At 41.2% G+C, this 21,774-nt stretch overlaps 3 protein-coding genes across 5 annotated transcripts in view; all 3 read right to left on the minus strand.

Moving 5' to 3' along the window:
- Positions 1 to 21,774, minus strand: part of LOC120557074 (E3 ubiquitin-protein ligase RNF123) — a 124,627-nt gene that overhangs the window by 12,925 nt on the left and 89,928 nt on the right. For all 3 annotated transcript variants that reach the window (XM_039797097.1, XM_039797096.1, XM_039797098.1), the window contains one exon: positions 254 to 348. In XM_039797097.1, the coding sequence (XP_039653031.1) occupies positions 254 to 348 (95 nt within the window). The remainder of the gene's footprint in view (positions 1 to 253; positions 349 to 21,774) is intronic.
- LOC120557077 (tripartite motif-containing protein 35-like) lies at positions 11,658 to 14,252 on the minus strand. Its single transcript, XM_039797102.1, has one exon. It carries the CDS (start codon positions 14,243 to 14,245, stop codon positions 12,866 to 12,868), a length of 1,380 nt encoding a protein of 459 aa, XP_039653036.1. The 5' UTR covers positions 14,246 to 14,252; the 3' UTR covers positions 11,658 to 12,865.
- Positions 15,856 to 17,854, minus strand: LOC120557076 (nuclear factor 7, brain-like). Its single transcript, XM_039797101.1, has 2 exons — positions 17,559 to 17,854; positions 15,856 to 17,474 (listed from the first exon to the last, which is right to left on the minus strand). Exon 2 carries the CDS (start codon positions 17,455 to 17,457, stop codon positions 16,054 to 16,056), a length of 1,404 nt encoding a protein of 467 aa, XP_039653035.1. The 5' UTR covers positions 17,458 to 17,474; positions 17,559 to 17,854; the 3' UTR covers positions 15,856 to 16,053.

Here is a 21,774-nt window from a genome sequence, read left to right on the forward strand (position 1 = left end):
GCATGACAAGCAAACAAAGTCCAGTCTCCTCCCTCGCTCCTTCTCTTCTTCTCTTATCAATAATAAATCCCTCCTCTGTCGGTTTTCTCTCTGCGGTGGAGTCTGAAGGATCAGGTTTCCACTGCAGATCAGGAAATAGGTTTCTCCTGACCAACTTCACCCTCAAAGGCAACACCATCAGTCGGGATTGCAACATCATTTCCCTCTTCCTGAACTCCCTCTCTCTCTCTGCCTGGGAGCTTTCTTTACTCACCGCCGTGCTGGCTGCCGCCTCTTTGGATTCCTCCGTCAGAAACGCCAACATCAGCTCCACCTTCTGCTTCTCCTCCTCGCTGATGTAGTCTGTGTCTGTAGAAGAGAAAACACACACACACACACACAGATTAATAACTTAATAATAATCTCTTCGCTGATGTAGTTTGTGTCTGTTGGTGAGAAACATACAAAGTGATTATTCTTTCTGTGTCTGTTGAAGAGAAACAGGATTGTGTCGTCATTTTCCAGAACTTTCCCACGTAACAAACAATCGTCCAAGTAAACATGACCAAGAACCAGCTGGGTCAGTTGGGAAAAAGATAACATGATAGTAAAAGAAAAGCTACTGTCTGAGCTGGACAACATTAAAGTTCAGCAAACCTGTACTTTGAAAATAACAGCCTGTGTGTGTGTGTGTGTGTGTGTGTGTTTCTGTGTGTGGGTGTGTCTGTGTGTGAGCGTGTGTGTGTGTGTTTGTGTGCTGTAAGTAGATACAGGATCAGTGTCAGACAAACAGTCTACATAATGACATCTGGGAAACACTCAGAGATCCTGTTTCGGCTGCAGCTCTGAATAGCAGTACGGAGACAAAAGGTGACGTAAAAAAAAAAAAGTATGCCGGTGCTTTCTGATTACACAAAGCAACGCAAATAATCCAACCATGGTTATTTATTCTAGGTGCAGGATCTGATTCTGAGCAGAATAACATCCCTGTAGTACAAACAGATCATGTTCTACGATCAGACAGAACCAGCACTCGGTCTGTGTTTGAACCCAAGAAGTTCTTAGTGCACGGTCGACTCATTCTCACTCCCATCACGACAAAAACCCACGCTTGGTCCGCTAACTTTGGCGTTTGGTACTGACGCAGAAAGTCTCCTTTAGCGTCATATTTAGACACGCTTGGTCGGGACTGTTGGCGTCACTTTTTGAAAGATGGTGTGTGTACGTTTCAGGGTCACTTGGGGGAAAGTCCTGTGTTGTTTGACCCCCCCCAACCTACCTCGAGCTTTAATACTACTCTCTACTGTTGTCTCTCTACATACTATTCTCTACTGTTGTCTCTCTACTGCTGTCTCTCTACATACTACTCTCTACTGCTGTCTCTCTACATACTACTCTCTACTGCTGTCTCTCTACATACTACTCTCTACTGTTGTCTCTCTACATACTACTCTCTACTGCTGTCTCTCTACATACTACTCTCTACTGCTGTCTCTCTACATACTACTCTCTACTGTTGTCTCTCTACATACTACTCTCTACTGATGTCTCTCTACATACTACTCTCTACTGTTGTCTCTCTACATACCACTCTCTACTGCTGTCTCTCTACATACTACTCTCTACCGTAGTCTCTCTACATACTACTCTCTACTGTTGTCCCTCTACATACTACTCTCTACTGTTGTCTCTCTACATACTACTCTCTACTGATGTCTCTCTACATACTACTCTCTACTGTTGTCTCTCTACATACCACTCTCTACTGCTGTCTCTCTACATACTACTCTCTACCGTAGTCTCTCTACACTACTCTCTACTGTTGTCTCTTTACATGGTGGAGATTCCTCTAATCTGCCGCATCATTAAAAGTAGCAATGCTTACATTATAGCAGTAGCAGCATTAATGTAGTTTTTATTTAACATAAACACAATAAAGTTAGCCTCTACAGACTCTATGGCGTTGTCATACAGTAAAAATGGCGCCCTTGGACTCATCCTGACTTAGTAGTGGCTTGCTTCCCCAAACGATAATGTTTACTTGCCCGACGTGCCGTTTTACTTGCCCCAGGCCTTTGGACAACCCTTTTTGTTGAACCCTGCAGTGTTTGGACTTCTGTGCTGTTTTTTTGATTATCTCCAATGAATATGTTGAAGCAAAAAGGGTTAGTATATTTGTGGTGTTGGAGGAGGCAAAGCTCTGCAGGCTGTCTTCAGCAGAACAATAGATACGCTAACCTCCGCTGGTATACAAAAGGGTCCATCTTGGTCTATAAACGCTGTGGTGTGTGGCATAGGTCTATGCTACATACTTGTCTCTACACAAATAAACATAAAGAATATAAGGACAGAAAGTGGAGTGACCACGATAAAGAGCCCACTTTACACCCTCAATGGAAGAAGCAGGAACGGAGGATGTGGGGGTCATTGCTTATTTCCCTGAGGTCAGCGTTGTAGTTAGATAGACCCACTCAAGCTCCCTGATGGAAGACAGGAAGCTTACAGGACTTACTTTCTATCTATCCACCTATCCACCTACCCACCCACCCATCCATCGCGCATCACTCTACTTATCCATCCATCTATCTACCCATCTATCTACCCATCTATCTATCTACAGTGCCTTGCGAAAGTATTCGGCCCCCTTGAACGTTTCGACCTTTTGCCACATTTCAGGCCTCAAACATAAAGATATAAAACTGTAATTTTTTGTGAAGAATCAACAACAAGTGGGTCCCAATTATGAAGTGGAACGAAATTCATTGGCTATTTCAAACTTTTTTAACAAATAAAAAACTGAAAAAGTGGGCGTGCAAAATTATTCAGCCCCTTTACTTTCAGTGCAGCAAACTCTCTCCAGAAGTTCAGTGAGGATCTCTGAATGATCCAATGTTGACCTAAATGACTAATGATGATAAATAGAATCCAGCTGTGTGTAATCAAGTCTCCGTATAAATGCACCTGCTCTGTGATAGTCTCAGAGGTCCGTGTAAACGCATAGAGCATCATGAAGAACAAGGAACACACCAGGCAGGTCCGAGATACTGTTGTGGGAGAAGTTTAAAGCGGTTTGGGATACAAAAAATTTTCCCAAGCTTTAAACATCCCAAGGAGCACTGTGCAAGCGATAATATTGAAATGGAAGGAGTATCAGACCACTACAAATTCTACGAGACCCGGCCGTCCCTCTAAACTTTCAGCTCATACAATGAGAAGACTGATCAGAGATGCAGCCAAGAGGCCCATGATCACTCTGGATGAACTGCAGAGATCTACAGCTGAGGTGGGAGACTCTGTCCATAGGACAACAATCAGTCGTATACTGCACAAATCTGGCCTTTATGGAAGAGTGGCAAGAAGAAAGCCATTTCTTAAAGATATCCATAAAAAGTGTTGTTTAAAGTTTGCCACAAGCCACCTGGGAGACACACCAAACATGTGGAAGAAGGTGCTGTGGTCAGATGAAACCAAAATCGAACTTTTTGGCAACAATGCAAAACGTTATGTTTGGCGTAAAAGCAACACAGCTCATCACCCTGAACACACCATCCCCACTGTCAAACATGGTGGTGGCAGCATCATGGTTTGGGCCTGCTTTTCTTCAGCAGGGACAGGGAAGATGGTTAAAATTGATGGGAAGATGGATGGAGCCAAATACAGGACCATTCTGGAAGAAAACCTGATGGAGTCTGCAAAAGACCTGAGACTGGGACGGAGATTTGTCTTCCAACAAGACAATGATCCAAAACATAAAGCAAAATCTACAATGGAATGGTTCACAAATAAACATATCCAGGTGTTAGAATGGCCAAGTCAAAGTCCAGACCTGAATCCAATCGAGAATCTGTAGCAAACTGCTGTTCACAAACGCTCTCCATCCAACCTCACTGAGCTCGAGCTGTTTTGCAAGGAGGAATGGGCAAAAATGTCAGTCTCTCGATGTGCAAAACTGATAGAGACATACCCCAAGCGACTTACAGCTGTAATCGCAGCAAAAGGTGGCGCTATAAAGTATTAACTTAAGGGGGCTGAATAATTTCTTGCCGCACGCCCAATATTTCAGTTTTTTATTTGTTTAAAAGGTTTGAAATATCCAATAAATTTCGTTCCACTTCATGATTGTGTCCCACTTGTTGTTGATTCTTCACAAAAAATTACAGTTTTATATCTTTATGTTTGAGGCCTGAAATGTGACAAAAGGTCGAAAAGTTCAAGGGGGCCGAATACTTTCGCAAGGCACTGTATGTCTCCCTATCTATCTCTCTCAGATACTCGGTTTGTATTTAGTACCGTCATCAGGTCAAAATCATTTGGTTTATATTTCCTTCTTATTTCACTTCTGCTTTGTGCTTTGAAAATGAATTGTAAATCTTCAAAACTTGACATTTCTAGCTTGTAGTTGGCTATCTCGAAGTCTGTTGTAGTTTCCCAAAGAGAACAGAGTTTGAGGATGGAAACACACAGAGAGAAAGGAAGGAGAGGGACAAAACCTGACATCCCTATCTGGAAATGTACTTCCGTTGAGACTACCTCCAGTTTAACGGGGTTCCGTGGGGAAGGGGGATTCGATTTCCCCTAACCAATCACTAGTCAACACTGATGCGTAGCCATGCCAACATACTGGTTCTGCCATGGAAACTTTGACGATTTCAGACACAATTGTGAACTCGTTACACTCCGTTAGCATCCTTAGTCTCGCATTGCCGGACCTAACTCCACGTGTAAGATGCTGTGGACAAACTAGGCTACACTCAATACAATGGTAATGTAAATTCCCTGGTTTAAAGAAATGCTAAGTACCTAGGACGCTAATCTTCATCTTGTTTTGTTGCTAGTTTCTGTGCGGTCTTGTTTTGTGCTTTTTCTTTCCGGTTTCTTTGTATTTTAAAAAGCCTTGCTAACACGGATGCCAGGGGGACTACGGATGAACAAATAGCCTTTTGGCCAATTCTGGCATTTTTAACCCATGTATAATCATGTGTTTTTATTATTTCGCACTGTTCCATTCTTAAAGAAAGTGAATTGAATTGGCTTATGACCAAATACATGCAGAACTAATAAGAGTCGTGGGAGAGCTGAAGGGGAGGAAAAGATCCTGCAGGAAGTGAATCGGAGGGAAAACTATCCCTCCTTCTCTTGTTCATAACTCAGAGAAATGTGAACACTTAGACATGAAACTCTCATACTTAGATTCACTGTGATTTCCACTTCATGAGGGGATCCCTATCTCTGATGTCCATCCAGGATAAACAACCATAAATCCACTTAGAAATCAGAGATGCTAACACATTATTCACACACTGGGATGGAGACACTTTGGCTATGTTCAGACTGCAGGCAAATCTGATTTGTTTCTCAAATCGGATCTTTAAGACAGACTGCCTGAACTGTTATTTCCAAGTTATCAAATTGGATCTGTGAGTCCAGAGATACCTAGTCTCGCATTGCCAGACCTTCCTCCACAGCGCTGCGGAGGAGGGTCTGGCAAATCCACACAGCATTCCTGGATGGGAGAAAAACGTGCTCTGGTTTATTGGCATTTCTTTAACCCTTGTGTTGTCCTTCGGGTCCCAGTGACCCGAAGGACAACACAAGGGTTATGTACTTCCGTTTACTTTGTTGAGAATTGCTCTCTAAAACCGGTTTCTTTTAAAGTAAGTAAGTAAAGTTTATTTCTAGAACACATTTAAACACAGTTTAAGCTGACCAAAATGCTGTACAAACAAGAACTAAGGTGCTGTATTAACCCTTGTTTAGAGAGCAATTCTCAACAAAGTAAACGGAAGTACATAATCCTTGTGTTGTCCTTCGGGTGACTGGGACCCGAAGGACAACACAAGGGTTAAACCAATCACAATCGTCTTGGGCGGTGCTAAGCTCTGGATGGAGCCACGGTGCCTCTGTTAAATAGTCTCGGGAAGGAACTTGTTTTGGTGGAACGTGTATGTTCAAAAGTAGTTTTAGTCGTGTAACAGAAAACTGTCTGGCTTTACCCTGCAGAGATCTGAGGAGCAGTTAACCATAGTCCTCACAAATCCACCGGAGGTTAGAACGCCAACACAGAGACAGAGGAAGGGGACGGACATCCGGCGGCACCGGAGCAATCCCAGAAGTGGAACGTCGTGGATATTGACTAAGATATTACTAACCTATCTGCATTGGTTGCTTCGGTAACAATGTAGGCGTCAGTGTAGCTACGCTTTCCAATAGGGAAGCTTGAGAAATGGAGGTCCATCATTTCCATCGGGAGTCCCGAACGGTCTGTTGTCCTCCTCAATATCGTTCCCCGCGGCGCTCTGTTCGTATTGCTGCATTTGCTTAGCGTAGGGCTGTGCAAATAATCAAATTCTAATCTGGATTACGATTTCGGTTCCCTAAAGATCACAAAAACACGTGACACAAAACAACGTTTTGGAAGTAAACTCTTGTTTTGTTTCATTCTGAAGGGGAATTCAAAAAGTTCAAAAGGAAAAGTATGAAGAGAAATTTCACAGTTGAAGGTGTTTTCACTGTTGATCTGTTTAACGGTTTCTTAACTTCAATAAATGCAACATCTTTTCAAAAGTCAATCAGTAATCGTGTTAAATATTCGTGATTATGATTTTTTCCATAATCACGCAGCCCTGGCTCGGCTCTTCCATTACTCTGGACGTCTGAACGCCGTCGTGTGTCTCGTTGCGAGTAACGTTACGCTGTTTTGTCGAGTAGCCTCTTTAGGGAACAAATTTAACTTCCAAGCTTTTATTGTGAAACGTAAAACCAGAAAGAGTAAAGCGGCGCTGCCGAACTGCAAACAGGTGATGTGTTTTTTTGCTGTCCAGTGTGTGAAATACATATTTCAGCTTGAAGATTGTAATTACATTAGAATTTCCGGCAGCACTGCAATCCCAGGAGTGGACCGCCGAGGATATAGACTACCGTAGCCCTCTTAAAAAAGGAATATCCTGCACTTTCTGCTCTTGCTACAGCATTACCATTTATTGAAGAAACTAATATGCTATATAAATTGGATATGCAAAAAAATGACTTTTTTGAACAAGGCCTTGACAGAAACACTGAAGTCTGAATGGGGTTTCTTTGCTTTTCTATGCTTCATTGTTTGCTCAATGTTGCCTTTCTTTTCTTGTTAATTCTCTTCTCTTCAGCATTTTTGAGGACATATTTCCCATCACTGTTTTCATGTCTTCATCAGTTATAGTTCACTGAAGGGTGAAACTACCAGTCAGTCTGCCAAACAGAGCTCTTGTTCTTCCGTTACACTCTTCCTCTCTCTTTCTCTCCACGTTCATCCTCTCACTTGATGGCTTTCGATTTTCTCTTTCCATTTTCTCCCCCTATATCACCCCCCCCCTGCAATCAGACGATCATGTTTCGGTGTGGGAGTGGAAGTGCCCGGCCTGCGCCGTGATAATGGCTTGTTGGACGGCTGCCATGTTGATCTGCAGAGAGAGATTACAATCGCTACACATGATATTTGGAGGATTAATGGAGGGGAGGGTTAGAGAGAGGGAGACGTGTCGATGGATAAATCCAGACTAAACTTTATTAGTAAATTAGTACAGTAACACTGTAAGTGAAAGCATTTGTAGCAAGAAACAGCCGATAAAGATTGAAAAGAAGAACGATGAACACAGAGAGAGAGAGAGTCTTTTTTCTCTTGATGCCAGGGAAAGCCTTTCTGAATTTACAGAAATCGTGGCTCCAGAAACGCAGACAGGTACACATGTGCTGTAACTGCTGTAGACAAACCAAATGCTGGGAAAAACTGCAAATACCTGCTAGATTTGCTTCACTCGCCATCAAAAAATAACAGTGATCGTTATTTTTTTTAAAATTAGGTTTTGAAGTGGACGAAAAAGTGAATTTGGAAGCCCGTCTCTGAGGCATTTGGGTTGATCACAAATGTTGAATATGTTCTGACCAAAAGATACATTAGTTAAACAATTAAAAACAATCTTAAAATTACAATTTAAAAGTAATTCCAAAAGGTTTGTTGCATGGCGATAGAGAAATAGTCTTTACAATCTATTTCTTAAATGAAACAGACTTTTTTCTGCTGAGTTCGTGGCTCTGTGCCGGACGGAGCTCACAGCGGAAAGCTTTGTAACACGTCTATATCTGATGAGGATGTTGGCGGGTTCAGTCAGCCGTCCTACACATGAGTATGCCAGGCAGACACACAGTTGACAGCTGACGGATCGGACATACACTCCATACCACTGTGGACTTGTGTTGGCTGCACGGACAATGGTTGCATGTGTCCACGATAACACACATCGGGGCGACTCAACCGTTAAGTCTGCAGCTGTTGGCGGACGCCGAGAATGGAGAGTGTGTCCAAGCGTCCTGGAGGAGACTCTGTTGCCAAGGGTCGGCAAAATCAAGATTAGCATCCTTACCATAGAAGTGTTTGAGTCTGAAATCACAACTGTAGTTTGTAACCATAGACTTATTTTAAATGACATACTTAAGTTAACTTACGTAATGTACTTACATAAACCCAAACCATGATTTTTTTCTAAACCTAAACCACTACTTTTGTTTCAATTTCACAACACCACATATAAAAAAACAGCGACTGTAAATCCAGGAGAAAATACATTTCCCTTTGAAAGGTAGTCTATATCGACAACCTTTTGTTCAGGTGCTGCCAGAAATTCGGGGTGGATGTCCGTCCCCTTCCTCTTTCTTTGTGTTGGCGTTCTAACCTCCGGTGGATTTGTGAGGACTATGGTTAACTGCTCCTCAGATCTCTGCAGGGTAAATCCAGACAGCTAGCTAGACTATCTGTCCAATCGGAGTTTTCTGTTACGAGACTAAAACTACTTTTGAACGTACACTAGGGCTTTGACTTTTGCCCAAAAATCATATTCGAAGTTAGTTTGTTTATTAATATTAATATTTGAATATATTCAAATATTTATTAATAATATTTTGACCATTAAATGCCTTCAGTTTAAAAAAAATGTAAAAGTCAGACCCTGGATTAAACACAAACAGTGTGCTTTCGACAGGAAGTTCGGAGCTTTCACCGTAGCCTACGTAAGTGGTCTGATGTTTATACTCGTGTGCTGGTGTGTGCGTCGAGCCAGTGTGTGTGTGTGTGTGTGTGTGTGTGTGGGCGGTGTTGCCAACTTAGCGACTTTTTTTTCACAAAAGCGACTAGCGACAAATCTGGCGACTTTCTGTAGAAAAGACAGCCACTTTCTGTAAAATAAAAAAGAGTCGCCAGTATTGTCCAGCGAGCACGCCATGTATTTCTCTCCTGTGGCCGTAGAAACAGTCTCCTCTCTCTTCTGTTGTGTGACTGAGGAGTTTTTTTTAAATATTCGAATGATATTCGAATAACGAAGTTCGGAGTCAAAGCCTTAACGTACACGTGTTCCACCAAAACAAGTTCCTTCCTGAGACTATTTAGCAGAGGCACCGTGGCTCCGTCTGGAGCTTAGCCCCGCCCAAGACGATTGTGATTGGTTTTAAAGAAATGCCCATAAACCAAAGCACGTTTTTCTCCCATCCTGGAATGCTGCAGAGGAAGGTCTGGCAATGCGAGACTACTTGAAACATAATTAAGAATGCCGTTATGTTGTATTGGAACGTAACTTTTAGGAGAAAGGTTGAGATGTGATGTGAAAAAACCTCACTGAAAGATTGGACAATTTTCCTATTGTGATGAAATTAAAAGCCCAACCTTAAAGACAGACAGAACAGGCAGAAAACAAACTGAATCAAAAGACAGGATGTGATTGAATGTAGTAACAGAAACCTACTGTATAAATAACTGTGAGGAGCTCAGAGAGCCGCAGTTTGCAGTGATGGATCAGAGTATTTCCCTGTGGAGGGATCAAAGCCAGCAGGCAGGTAACAAGCTTACACACAACAAAGCCTTTATTTCATCAGACCAACACCCACCCAGTGTGTTAATGCTCTGCTCTCTGACTGCAATAACAATACTTCATGTTTTCAATTTCAAGAAGTGGATTTATTGAGGATGATTCCACCTCACAGCGTCAGTTGAAGCCTGCCGTCTCTCTGAATACTAAGACAGTTGTTCCTGAGCGTCAATAAACCTTCAAACTGTCTGCAAAAATAAACTGGTAGAGTGAATATGTAGATCAGTGAGGGCAGCACAATGAAATTTACTTAAAATAAATAAATTTTTAAATAAAAATAACCTTTACCCCCTTTATTTTTAAATTTTTTTTTTTTTTTTTTATTTTTTTTTTTTTTTTTCTCTTTTTTTTTTTTTTTTTTTTAATAAATTTATTTATTTTTTTTTTTTTCTATATCTATTTTTTATAAAAAAAAAAACACTTAAATTAAATAAATACATTCAGTAAAAACGGTCACAGTGCGGCTGTTTCATTTGTTAACATATATGTTGTTTGGGGAATCCTTGGCAATCGACCTAGTGTGTCGTTTAAGTATTCCATGACATGTTGAATTACTTTGGTGATACTCTGACTTCCCTGATCCAACCTTAGACATGGAATGGAAATTCATTTATTTGAAACAGGGACAATGCACAAATAAACCTTAAACTTGTAATACAAGAGAATATGTCTTGGGCCAGGTAGTCCCTGGGCAGGTATGACAATTATAAAAATAACAATTTTAAAAAGAAATTGAACAGGACTATAGATGACGTGGTGTCCATAGCAATTAAAAACAAGCAGTTTAGCAAAAACAGGAGTGCCAGCAGCCCACTCACTCTCTCTCTCCCCCCCCCCAGCACACACACTCAAACAGACGCAGCAAGTTAGACACCCATTCATACACGGATACACACACACACACACACACACACACACACACACACACATATACAGTATCTTATAGATGTGTGCAAACTTGCTTACTCAACAACCAACTCTTTGTTAGGCATGAGAAAGTCTGGGAATTTGTGCATAAGATATATTCTGTGGGAAGGGCATTCCACTGCCTCATGGCCACATGAGAAACAGGAACTCCCAAATTGGGTTTTACGTTGTGGGATGCTACACTCCCTTCGTGTAACGCTTAGAGTAATTTGCGCTGTTATTTCGGAGTAGCACTGTATATGATTTTATGTAGTAAAGACACATTTGAGTGTTTTATTAAATTATCAAAACTAAGTAGATCATATTTGACAAGTATATGACAGTGATGATAATAACATGTTGTTTTGTCATGGATCTTGAGGCAGTTTTTATACAAAGATTCCAAGGGTTGTATGACTGTTTTACATGCCTGAGACCAGGATGTAATGCAGTATAGAAGGTGGGGGATAATCTTTGCATTTAAGTATGTACTAGATGCTTCAGTTGTGAGAGAGTTTCTTATGTATCTAAAATTTACTAAATTAATTTTCAGTTTGTTGCACAACTTTTTAACATGACCTTTAAAGCTAAGTGTTGAATCTAGAGTTACCCCCAGATATTTAAATTTCTCTACATGTTTTATATATTGGCCATTTACTAAAATTTCAGGATATCCACCCTAAACAGAGCGACTCTTACGACCAACAGATTTAACTGATGGAAACTGAATGAAACAATTTTACAGGTAGAATTATCTATTCTTTATTATATCTAAAAGGAAAATGGGTTTAAATATCTTGGATAATTTAAAACATGCATTTGTACACTTTTCATATAAAGAAGTTAAAGAAATTAAACATTGATTTTAATGTTTGGAAACTTTATAATCTGGACTACAATTTAAAACAAAGGTAGTTAAATCTGAACAATAAAAAGCCACTCAAACTGATTTTTTGATACATTGATTACTTCTCTTTTTTTATCATCAAATCAGCTTCCACAAAGTGTGTACTGGCCTTCATCGCTCCACACACGTCATAATAATAAATCTTATTTTCCACCATGCGCGTCTGTACTGGCTGTGCAGCGGTTTTGTACAATCCTCCGACACGCGCCATACCACACCAGGAGCGTCTCAGAAGAGGAGCGTCTTCCTGCCCGACTCACAGATTGTATTTTACAGAACAATCCCGTGTTTATTAAGTAGTATCTACCTTCCACTCCAAGCACTCCTGCAGTTAAACTCCATGTCTTCTCTTTTCTAGCATCGTCCTTAAAAAAAGGTTCTGTGATGTCTATTATGTATGTGTGTGTGTGTGTGTGTGTGTGTCTGTGTGTGTGTGTGTGTGTGTGGGGGGGGTCATCTTTTGGTAAATTGACTGGATACTCTTGCTGTTCTAGAATATCAAACATTGACCTAAATGGCTGTGATTGCTAACGGGGGTCGTGGCGCCTCCAGAACGCAGCGCAGACGCACACGGTGGAAAAAAGAATGACAATTAAAAGTGAAACAGTATTAATTTAAAAGAAAAGAACCAAACGTAAAGAGGAGAAACTACATGAAATATTTGAAAATATAGAAACAATAATCAAACTGTATTGTCAAACTGTCAAACTAAAAAGAAAATAAAAACAGTATGTGCAACAAAAATATCTTTGTTATAATGAGACAGCAGGAGGACAGTTGCTGATTAAGTAGTTCAATTCTTTAACTTTTCCTTTTAAGAAAAAACATCATGAATTTAATCATCCTCTTTATCTCTAACTGTTCCACTGCTTTAGGGCTGGACGATGAATCTGTTACAGTTGAGTATAGCCGACAAAAACAACAGTTGCTTTTAGACACCAAAACGACTAGTTAAGTTTAGGAAAAAGATTATGGTTTAGGTTAAAACAGCAGAGTACTCTCGGGAGACAAACACTCATTTCCTGGGTGAAAGTCTTTTTAAGTGTTTTACTTTTTATATGGAAATATTCAAAATGTATTCTACTATGAGGACAAAAATAATAGAAATCGTTCGTTAGTTGTAATCGAGGTAAAATGTTCAAATAACCGTGATTTAGATTTTAGGTCATATCGTTCAGCCCTAACTGCTCTGTTCCACTGTCACACAGACCTTCACTGGTAATATCTTCAGTTTATCCACAGTGCCAATGAATGGAAACATCCTCTGAGTGTAAGTGTGTGTGAAGGTGTGTATGTGTGTGTCTGTATCAAGATCAGAAAACGACAGCTTTCCTCTGTTCCAGTCCAGAGTCACTCTGATCCTCTGGAGCTTCTTTTGCACTATGAGATCAGTGCACATATCTAATGCAGATCGTGCTGCGTATTTACCTTTATCAAACTCTATGCAACAAAATCCAGACGTTATGAGTCCCTTTCTCTGGACAGACTCTGCAAACACACCCAGAGCCCAGATTGGACCGTCTCCAACCTCGACATCCCAGCTGTGAGTCCCTGAGTTAAAGCCCTCAGAGCCCAGCAAACAATAGTCAAACCTCTCTGGATTATCAGGAAGTTGCTGTTTCTCTCCTGGTATCACACTGGTCAGATCTTCAGACAGGATGAGTCTTGGATGAGCAGTGTTTGGGTCCAGAATAACAGGAGTGTAGGAGACCATGTCCTTCATCTTGTTCCAGATGTTGAAGCTCAGGTTGCCCAGGTGTTTGGCCTCATCTATCAGAGCTCCTGAGAGCAGCTGTGGATCATCCAGCAGGGGGCTCTGCTGGACTCTTTCCACTGCAGCCTTGTAGTTGATCAGGAATGAGACGTCTTCAGCTCTCAGCTGCTCCTCTGTGGCTCTGACTGTGTCTGAAAGAGCTGCTATCTCTCTGCTCAGAGCCTCCATCTTCTCCTTCATCCTCTGACTCTTCTGCTCCTCTTCCTCCCTCAGTGCAGCCATCCTGGCCTCCTCTTCCTCTTCTAGAAACTGGCGAAGCTTCTTAAACTGATCCTTAATCTTTCTCTCTGTGTGTCGGGCCTGGACCTTGATGTGTTTTGCTATTTGATCACACTCCACTTTAACTTGTTCAAAATCCCATAACTTCTCCTTTAAGGACTCCAGAGTTTCCTGAAGTTTCTTCTTGTGTTGTCGTGCAGCTTCATCAATGGGTCTGAATCTGTGACTGGAGTGTTTTTCTGAATCTCTGCAGACGAGACACACTGGCTGCTGATGGTCCAGACAGAAGAGTTTGAGTTTCTCAGAGTGCAGACTGCAGAGAGCCTCTGAAGCTCTCTGATCTCTCTCCTGTAAGAAGGACTCACACAGGTTCTTCAACACCAGACTAACATGGGGTTCAGACAAAACCTTTTTCTTACAAACTGGACACTCCTGTGTTAATTTCTCTGTCCACCAGCTCTGCAGACAGTCTTTACAGAAGCTGTGGCTACATGACAGAAGAACAGGATCTCTAAAGACGTCATGACAGATTGGGCAGCAGAGATCCTTCTCTGATCTGGAAGCCATTTAGTCTGAGTGATCCCCCCCCTTTTTTCAAAAATTTTTTTTTTTTTTATTTCTTTTTTTTTTTTCCTTTTTTTTTTTTTTTTTTTTTTTTTTTTTTTTTCTTTTTCCCCTTTCTTTTTTTTTTTTTTTTTTTTTTTTTTTTTTTTTTTTTTTTTTTTTTTTTTTTTTTTTTTTTTTTTTTTTTAATATAAAACAACCCTGTTTCCTCGTTTGTCTCAGGTATATCAGGTAAGGGGTGGAGCTCTGTCACACCTTTTCTGCTAAATGTTGTGCCTTCACATCTAACATAGGGGTGTATCCCATCCCACAGTGTTGATGCAGGCTGATGCAACAGATAGGTTTATGTTTATAGTATGAATGTATTGGAGGAGTTAAAATATAACAAATCCCTGCAATATTCAGTGAATGTGGGACAATGACATATTTTGGGAAATTTGCCTACATTACATGTAGCTGATGGTTTATCTTCCCACACATGTATGGGGCAGTAACAGGAGCAATATGGGGTTCAGTGGGCCTGGGATCGAACCGCCAACCTTCCAGCTGGTGGACGGCCACGTCACCAACTAAGCTAAAGGTAGGCCTTCCTTTGCAAATTAGCTCATACACAATACTTTTTAGCTCACACACAGACAACTTTTTAGCTTGCATTCAGACAACTTCAGCTCGTCCACAAACAAGTTTTTGGGAGAAAAAGTAGTGTTTGCGAGGTGAAAGTGGTGAATACGCATGCTTTTTGTGTGCGCAAGAAAAAGTGGTGTAAGTGCATGCTTTTTCATCTGTGTGCGCAAGAAAAAGTGGTGTATATGCAATGCATGCATTGTTGATATATGGCCTAAACAGCCCCTCATAATTTAGGTATGAAGACATGTTGAATTACTTTGGTGATCCTCTGACTTCCCCTACCCACCCTGAGACGTCCACCTTAAATGGAACAAGTCCTCCTCTGACTTAGTCTCGTTTGCCAGACCGTCCTCCACAGCGCTGCAAAGGAAGGTCTGGCTAGTCCACACAGCATTCCTGGATGGGAGAAAAACACGCTCTGGTTTATTGGCATTTCTTTAAACCAATCACAATCGTCTTGGGCAGTGCTAAGCTCTGGACGGAGCCACGGTGCCTCTGCTAAATAGTCTCAGGAAGGAACTTGTTTTGGTGGAACGTGTGGACGTTCAAAAGTAGTTTTAGTCGTGCAACAGAAAACTCAGATTGGACAGATAGTCTAGCTAGCTGTCTGGATTTACCCTGCAGAGATCTGAGGAGCAGTTAACCATAGTCCTCACAAATCCACCAGAGGTTAGAACGCCAACACAAAGAAAGAGGAAGGGGACGGACATCTTTACAATCTGGACTACAATTTAAAATAAAGATTGGTAAATCTGAACAATGGGAGGCCACTCAAACATGCATTCATTGAAACATTGATTGCTTTTTTTATTTGAATCAAATCAGCTTCCACAAAGTGTTTGCTGGTCTTCAAGGCTCCATACAATTCAACAAAAAACATGAACAACAAGTTAAACAGTATCAATATAAAAAAAAAAATAATGATCACAAGCTAAATCATTTTTCGAAAAGGGTGATAATAGAAAAAATAGCTTACTGTCAAATATAGAGAAAATAAAAACAATAAAACAACAGAATTATATCTTTGTATCCAATGCTAAACAGACCTTCAGTGGTAATATCTTTAGTGGGACTTAATCCAATGTGTCAAATAATGTAAACAGTGCTTGGCGTAGACGGATGGATAGATATAATTTTTTTACGAAGTAAATTGTATAAATGTGAATGTGTAATCATCTCTACCTTCAAACTAAATACTGTATTAGAGCAGTTGTTTTGATCACGCAGACCTTTAGTGGTAATATCGTCAGTTCTTTCTCAGTGTAAAAGTATGGAAACATCCTCTCAGTGAAAGTGTGTGTGAAGGTGTGTATGTGTGTGTTCGTATCAAGATCAGAGAACGACAGCTTTCCTCCATTCCAGTCCAGAGTCACTCTGATCCTCTGGAGCTTCTTTTGCACTACGAGAACAGTGGATGGATCTGGCGGTGACCATGCTGAGTATTTACCTTTGTAGAACCCTATTGTCCATAATCCAGACCGTATGCGTCCCTTCCTCTGGACAGACTCTGCTAACACACCCAGAAACCAGCCTGCACTGTCTCCAACCTCGACATCCCAGCTGTGAGTCCCTGAGTTAAAGCCCTCAGAGCCCAGGACAGTGCCGTATTTATTAAACCTCTCTGGATTATCAGGAAGCTGCTGTTTCTCTCCTCGTCTCACACTGGTCAGATCTTCAGACAGGATGAGTCTTGGATGAGCAGTGTTTGGGTCCAGAACCAGAGGAGTGTAGTAGGCCATGTCCTTCATCTTGTTCCAGATGTTGAAGCTCAGGTTGCCCAGGTGTTTGGCCTCGTCTATCAGAGCTCCTGAGAGCAGCTGTGGATCCTCCAGCAGGGGGCGCTGCTGGACTCTTTCCACTGCAGCCTTGTAGTTGATCAGGAATGAGACGTCTTCAGCTCTCAGCTGCTCCTCTGTGGCTCTGACTGTGTCTGAAAGAGCTGCTATCTCTCTGCTCAGAGCCTCCATCTTCTCCTTCATCCTCTGACTCTTCTGCTCCTCTTCCTCCCTCAGTGCAGCCATCCTGGCCTCCTCTTCTTCTTCTAGAAACTGGTGAAGCTTCTTAAACTGATCCTTAATCTTTCTCTCTGTGTGTCGGGCCTGGACCTTCATGTGTTTTGCTGTTTGAGCAAAGTTCATTTTAACTTGTTCAAAAACCTTTAACTTCTCTTTTAAGGGCTCCAGAGTTTCCTGGAGTTCCTTCTTGTGTTGTCGTGCAGCTTCATTGACTGGACTGAATCTGTGGTTGGAGTGTTTTTCTGAATCTCTGCAGACGAGACACACTGGCTGCTGATGGTCCAGACAGAAGAGTTTGAGTTTCTCAGAGTGCAGACTGCAGAGATCCTCTGAAACTCTCTGATCTCTCTTCAGTAAGAAGGACTCACACAGGTTCTTCAACACCAGACTAATAGGTGGTTCTCCCTTTGAAGATCTTTTCTTACAAACTGGGCACTCCCGTGTTGGTTTCTCTGTCCACCAGCTCTTCAGACAGTCTTTACAGAAGCTGTGGCTACATGACAGAACAACAGGATCTCTAAAGACATCATGACAGATCGGACAGCAGAGATCCTTCTCTGATCTGGAAGCCATTTTGTCTCTGGGTGAAGCTGAAAACACAGCAGACCGAAAGTCCAGTCAGTCAAGGCTTCCCTCCCTCCACTACTAACTTCACGGTTTTTAGTAAAACTCACCTTCAGTGTGTGTAGAGTAGGCAGGTTGAAGCAGCACTGTTGTAATTTTCCACTTTTTCTCTCCTGTAGCTGAACTCACTCAGAGGAAGTTGTTAGTTTGGTCTGAAGGTGAATCTGTTCTCTTTCTGTGTGGCACTCGTAAACAAGGATGAACAAACTATTTCCTTGTTTGTCTGAGGTGAGTCAGGTTACGGGTGGAGCTCTGTCACACCCTTTCTGCAAAATCTTGCTTTACCTGTAACACGCCGGGGGGGCAGGCTGATGCAACAGATACTTACTAACCCTCGAATATTGTAAAACAGCAAAATGAACAAATTGTGCAATCAAAGTCTCGATGAGGTGGGCCAATGTTGCCAATTAATTTAATTTTTGAGAAACAGACATGTGCTCCTCTTTATGTCTGATTGGTTGGGGTTTTTAAATACTAAATACTGTTTTTATTAGAAGGGGTATTGATGGTGTGGCGTTGTACTGCACTTCGAATACATGTGCTATTGTATTTTTTATTTAATTGTATTACTAACTGTTAAGGCAGCATACAGAAGGTTAGTAAAGGCTGCTGGTCACCATTTTGTACGGACTCAGGAATGGTAATATTAATATAAGAAAGATGTTAATATGCAAATACAGACACAAATACTGTACCTACCAACCCACAAAGACTTGTGGGAAGAGTCTGAACAGATTTTCTTTACAGTTGAAAACCAGACAGCACAGTATGGCTGCTGTGTCTCTTTGAAAAGTAATTCATTCACCCCATGTTTATGTGTGTTTACAGTTGCTTGTTAGAGCTGAGTGAGCTTTTGTGTGTGCAGGCACAGTATCTGTCTCTGTATAAAGGTCATGTGTTTTCCCACGCTACAGACATCCATTTATTAACACCAACTCCTACTCCTATACTCCTCCGGGTCAGAGGATGAGGTTATTCACGGTTATTAGCCATTGTTGGGTCTAGTTTCTCCCTTACATCTTTAATTATATCCACAGACAATTCTTTTTTTCATTAACATTATGCAGTAAAACTTAGATTTCTCTTTGACATGGTAGCAAAGTGCAGAACTATAGATTAATGAGGTATTATGGATTTATATGTTTCTTTAAGTATCTAACTATAAATCGAGGATCCTCTGTGTGTGTTTGTTAGTCTTAAATATCTCGAGAACCGTTCATCTGATCTGCTTCACGCTTGGTGTCCTGGGTATCCAATGTACTTGGTGTTTGGGATGTGAAGCAGTTTGGACAGTGTTGAATATTAATAAACTGTGAATAAATCTAAGCAACTGCACAATAAAGGTTGAGGAAAAACAAAATGTTGGCTTCACTTCTTCCATGTTTACCCTTCGTAATAAAAGCCCAGCTTAAATTCACTCAGAGCATTTTGCTAAGAGGAAACTCAATAAAAACCTCTCCTCCTCCGTCTCACGCAGACCCGGTCCGGTAGTGTAACATTAAGTGTTGTGTGCTAACTTATAGCACTAAAAACATAACCGCCAGCAAAATACATCAGCTAATTAAATCCATATTTTACCGTTAGTTCACAACCACATCCACTAAGCCTGTTTGGAAATGAACACCTCTGCTGAAGCGTTAAATCCGTAAACGATAATAATGAGGAAACGAGACAGCAGCGTCGTCATTAAACGCAGACTGTGGCGATAACATGCAATATCGTTGACGAAAATGACAACACTGCAAAGTAGTTAAGAAAGCTACAAGCAGCAGTACAGAACAGAACTGTCACTGCACTAGTAATAAGAAATTATAAAGTAGCATCAAATAGAAATACCTAAAAATGGCCCTTTAGTACAGTTCTTGTGTAAATGTACTCCACTATGCTGATTTAGAGCTTTTATTTGGGTAAATAAACCATCTGCATATTCTGTAGAAAAATGTAAATGTTGGCTGTTAATGAGAGAGGGAGAGAGAGAGAGAGAGAGAGACGCACACACACAGAGACACACAGAGAGAGAGAGAGCCAGAGAGAGAGACACACACAGAGAGAGAGACACACACAGAGAGAGAGACACAGAGAGAGAGATACAAAGAGAGAGAGAGAGACTCATTCTCCTTTTCCATCTCTCTCTTCAGCTCCTACAGAAAACACTGCTTCTATTACACCAGAGAATCTCATCCATAATACATTAAGGGCTGCAGGGATTTAAGTGCTTCCACCAACACACACACATTAAAAGAAACCACACACACAGGCACACACACACACACACACACACACACACACACACACACACACACACACACACACACACACACACACACACACACACACACACACACACACACACACACACACACACACACACACACACACACACAAAATAATGAGGACTCCTTCCCGCGGTGCATCATTATTCTGACATGTCAGAGAGCTGAATCAGGATTTCTTCATAGAAACAACAGACATTCGCGAGTAGGGCTGCAGCTAACCATTATTTTGCTTATTTTGACTGGGGGTGCCGGTTTGCTGGCAAATTGACTAAAAGACACTAACAAAAACCCTGGCAATATGTACTTCTTTACACAAAAGACTGGAGAATCCAACTTCAAAAACATGCTGACAGTCCAAAAGTTTCTACACAGGAGAGGAGTATAAAGAAAGGCTGTGCTAAAATAGACCAAAAGAAAACGTAAAAGGACATTTGATGGAAAATGCAGGACAAAGGAAAGGCCAAAGACAGGAAGCACATGTGACCCAAAACACTGCACACAGAAATATATGAAGCTAAAGTGTCAAAGTGAGGAGAAACACAGACAGTCACACCCAGAGTCTGAACCGGTTTCTCCTCGTCATCAGATGAAGGCACAACATGGCTCAGTGGCACAAAGCCACCTCGGATTATTAACCTGCAGGACGATCTCACGAAGCAGCTTCTTCTGTTTAAATCAGGGATGCACCTAATTAGGGCTGAACGATTTTTGAAAATAATCTTATTGCGATTTCTTTCCCAAATATTGCGATTGAGATTCGAGGTGTGATTATTTTTTTAAGCTCTTTGTCTTCTGTATTATTTAACAAAGACATACAATAAATCATTGTATAGTATGAACAACACATGATTAGATAGATTAAACAAACAAACTGTTCTTTCCTGGAGGCCAGGCCTGGATGTGATGATGAAATTAGGTAATGTATGAATTTATATGAATGACATCTTTTATTTAACTACTTCAATCACAGTAGTATACTGAGCACTGATCAAGCTTGGTGTAAACATTCATATGAAAGTCAGAAACAAATCACACTAAAGTCCAGATTGCAGAAATATAAAAACAAATATGTGGCTTTACCGCACTTAGTAGTATTTAGATTATTTAATTGTTTACTGTAATAAACATATGTAAACATGTGGATTGCACTTTTTAAACACTGTCTTTGAACTTTACTAGACAGTTAAACAAGTAAAAATATAGTGTGTATTTATATATATACACACACACACACACACACACACACACACACACACACACACACACACACACAGGTGTATTTTTTTTACAGCGCACAGAGAGGAGCTGCCTCCAGCCCCTCCCCCGTGCCGTGTGCATGACACCATCAACGTTGCACTTGCTCAGAGTCATCCCGAACATCATTTATCAGTCTGATTGTTACCCCTCTCAGTGGCAGCTCTTTATAACGGAGCTAACCGCTAACGGAGCTAACCGCTAACCGGAGCTAATCAGAGCTAATCAGAGCTAATCAGAGCTAATCGTTGCTAACAGAGCCTTCAGTTCTGCGTGCCTGTATCCATTAACTGCATGTATGGATTGGAGCCCCAACAAAACCCTTCATTTTATTAAAATGGCTGTAAAAGTTTTAAACTTCAACTCAGAGTTGTTTGAATGACAGAAATCTGCTCAAGGTACGGCGTAGAGTTAGCGTGCCAAGTTGATACTTTCTCTGCGGAGTGCAGACTGATTTGCTCTCGTGATAAGGAAATCGCTTTTAACATATCGCGATATTATTGCAAATGCAATTAATCTTTCAGCCCTACACCAAATCCAGGATTCGAATTCAGCTGAATATTGGGCTTTTTGACTCTTTAGAATTTTTTTTCCCACTGAACAAACCCTACGCTTGCACTAGGCGCCCTACGCTGGTCGCCGTAATGACGGCGCCGTTGATTACGGGAAGGTGTTTACATAGGTGGAGCGTTCAATGCAGCAGGCTGTGAGAAAGTGGAAATGGAACTGGTGAACA

The sequence above is a fragment of the Perca fluviatilis genome, chromosome 4 (genome assembly GCF_010015445.1).
Source record: "Perca fluviatilis chromosome 4, GENO_Pfluv_1.0, whole genome shotgun sequence".
Taxonomy (NCBI): domain Eukaryota; kingdom Metazoa; phylum Chordata; class Actinopteri; order Perciformes; family Percidae; genus Perca; species Perca fluviatilis.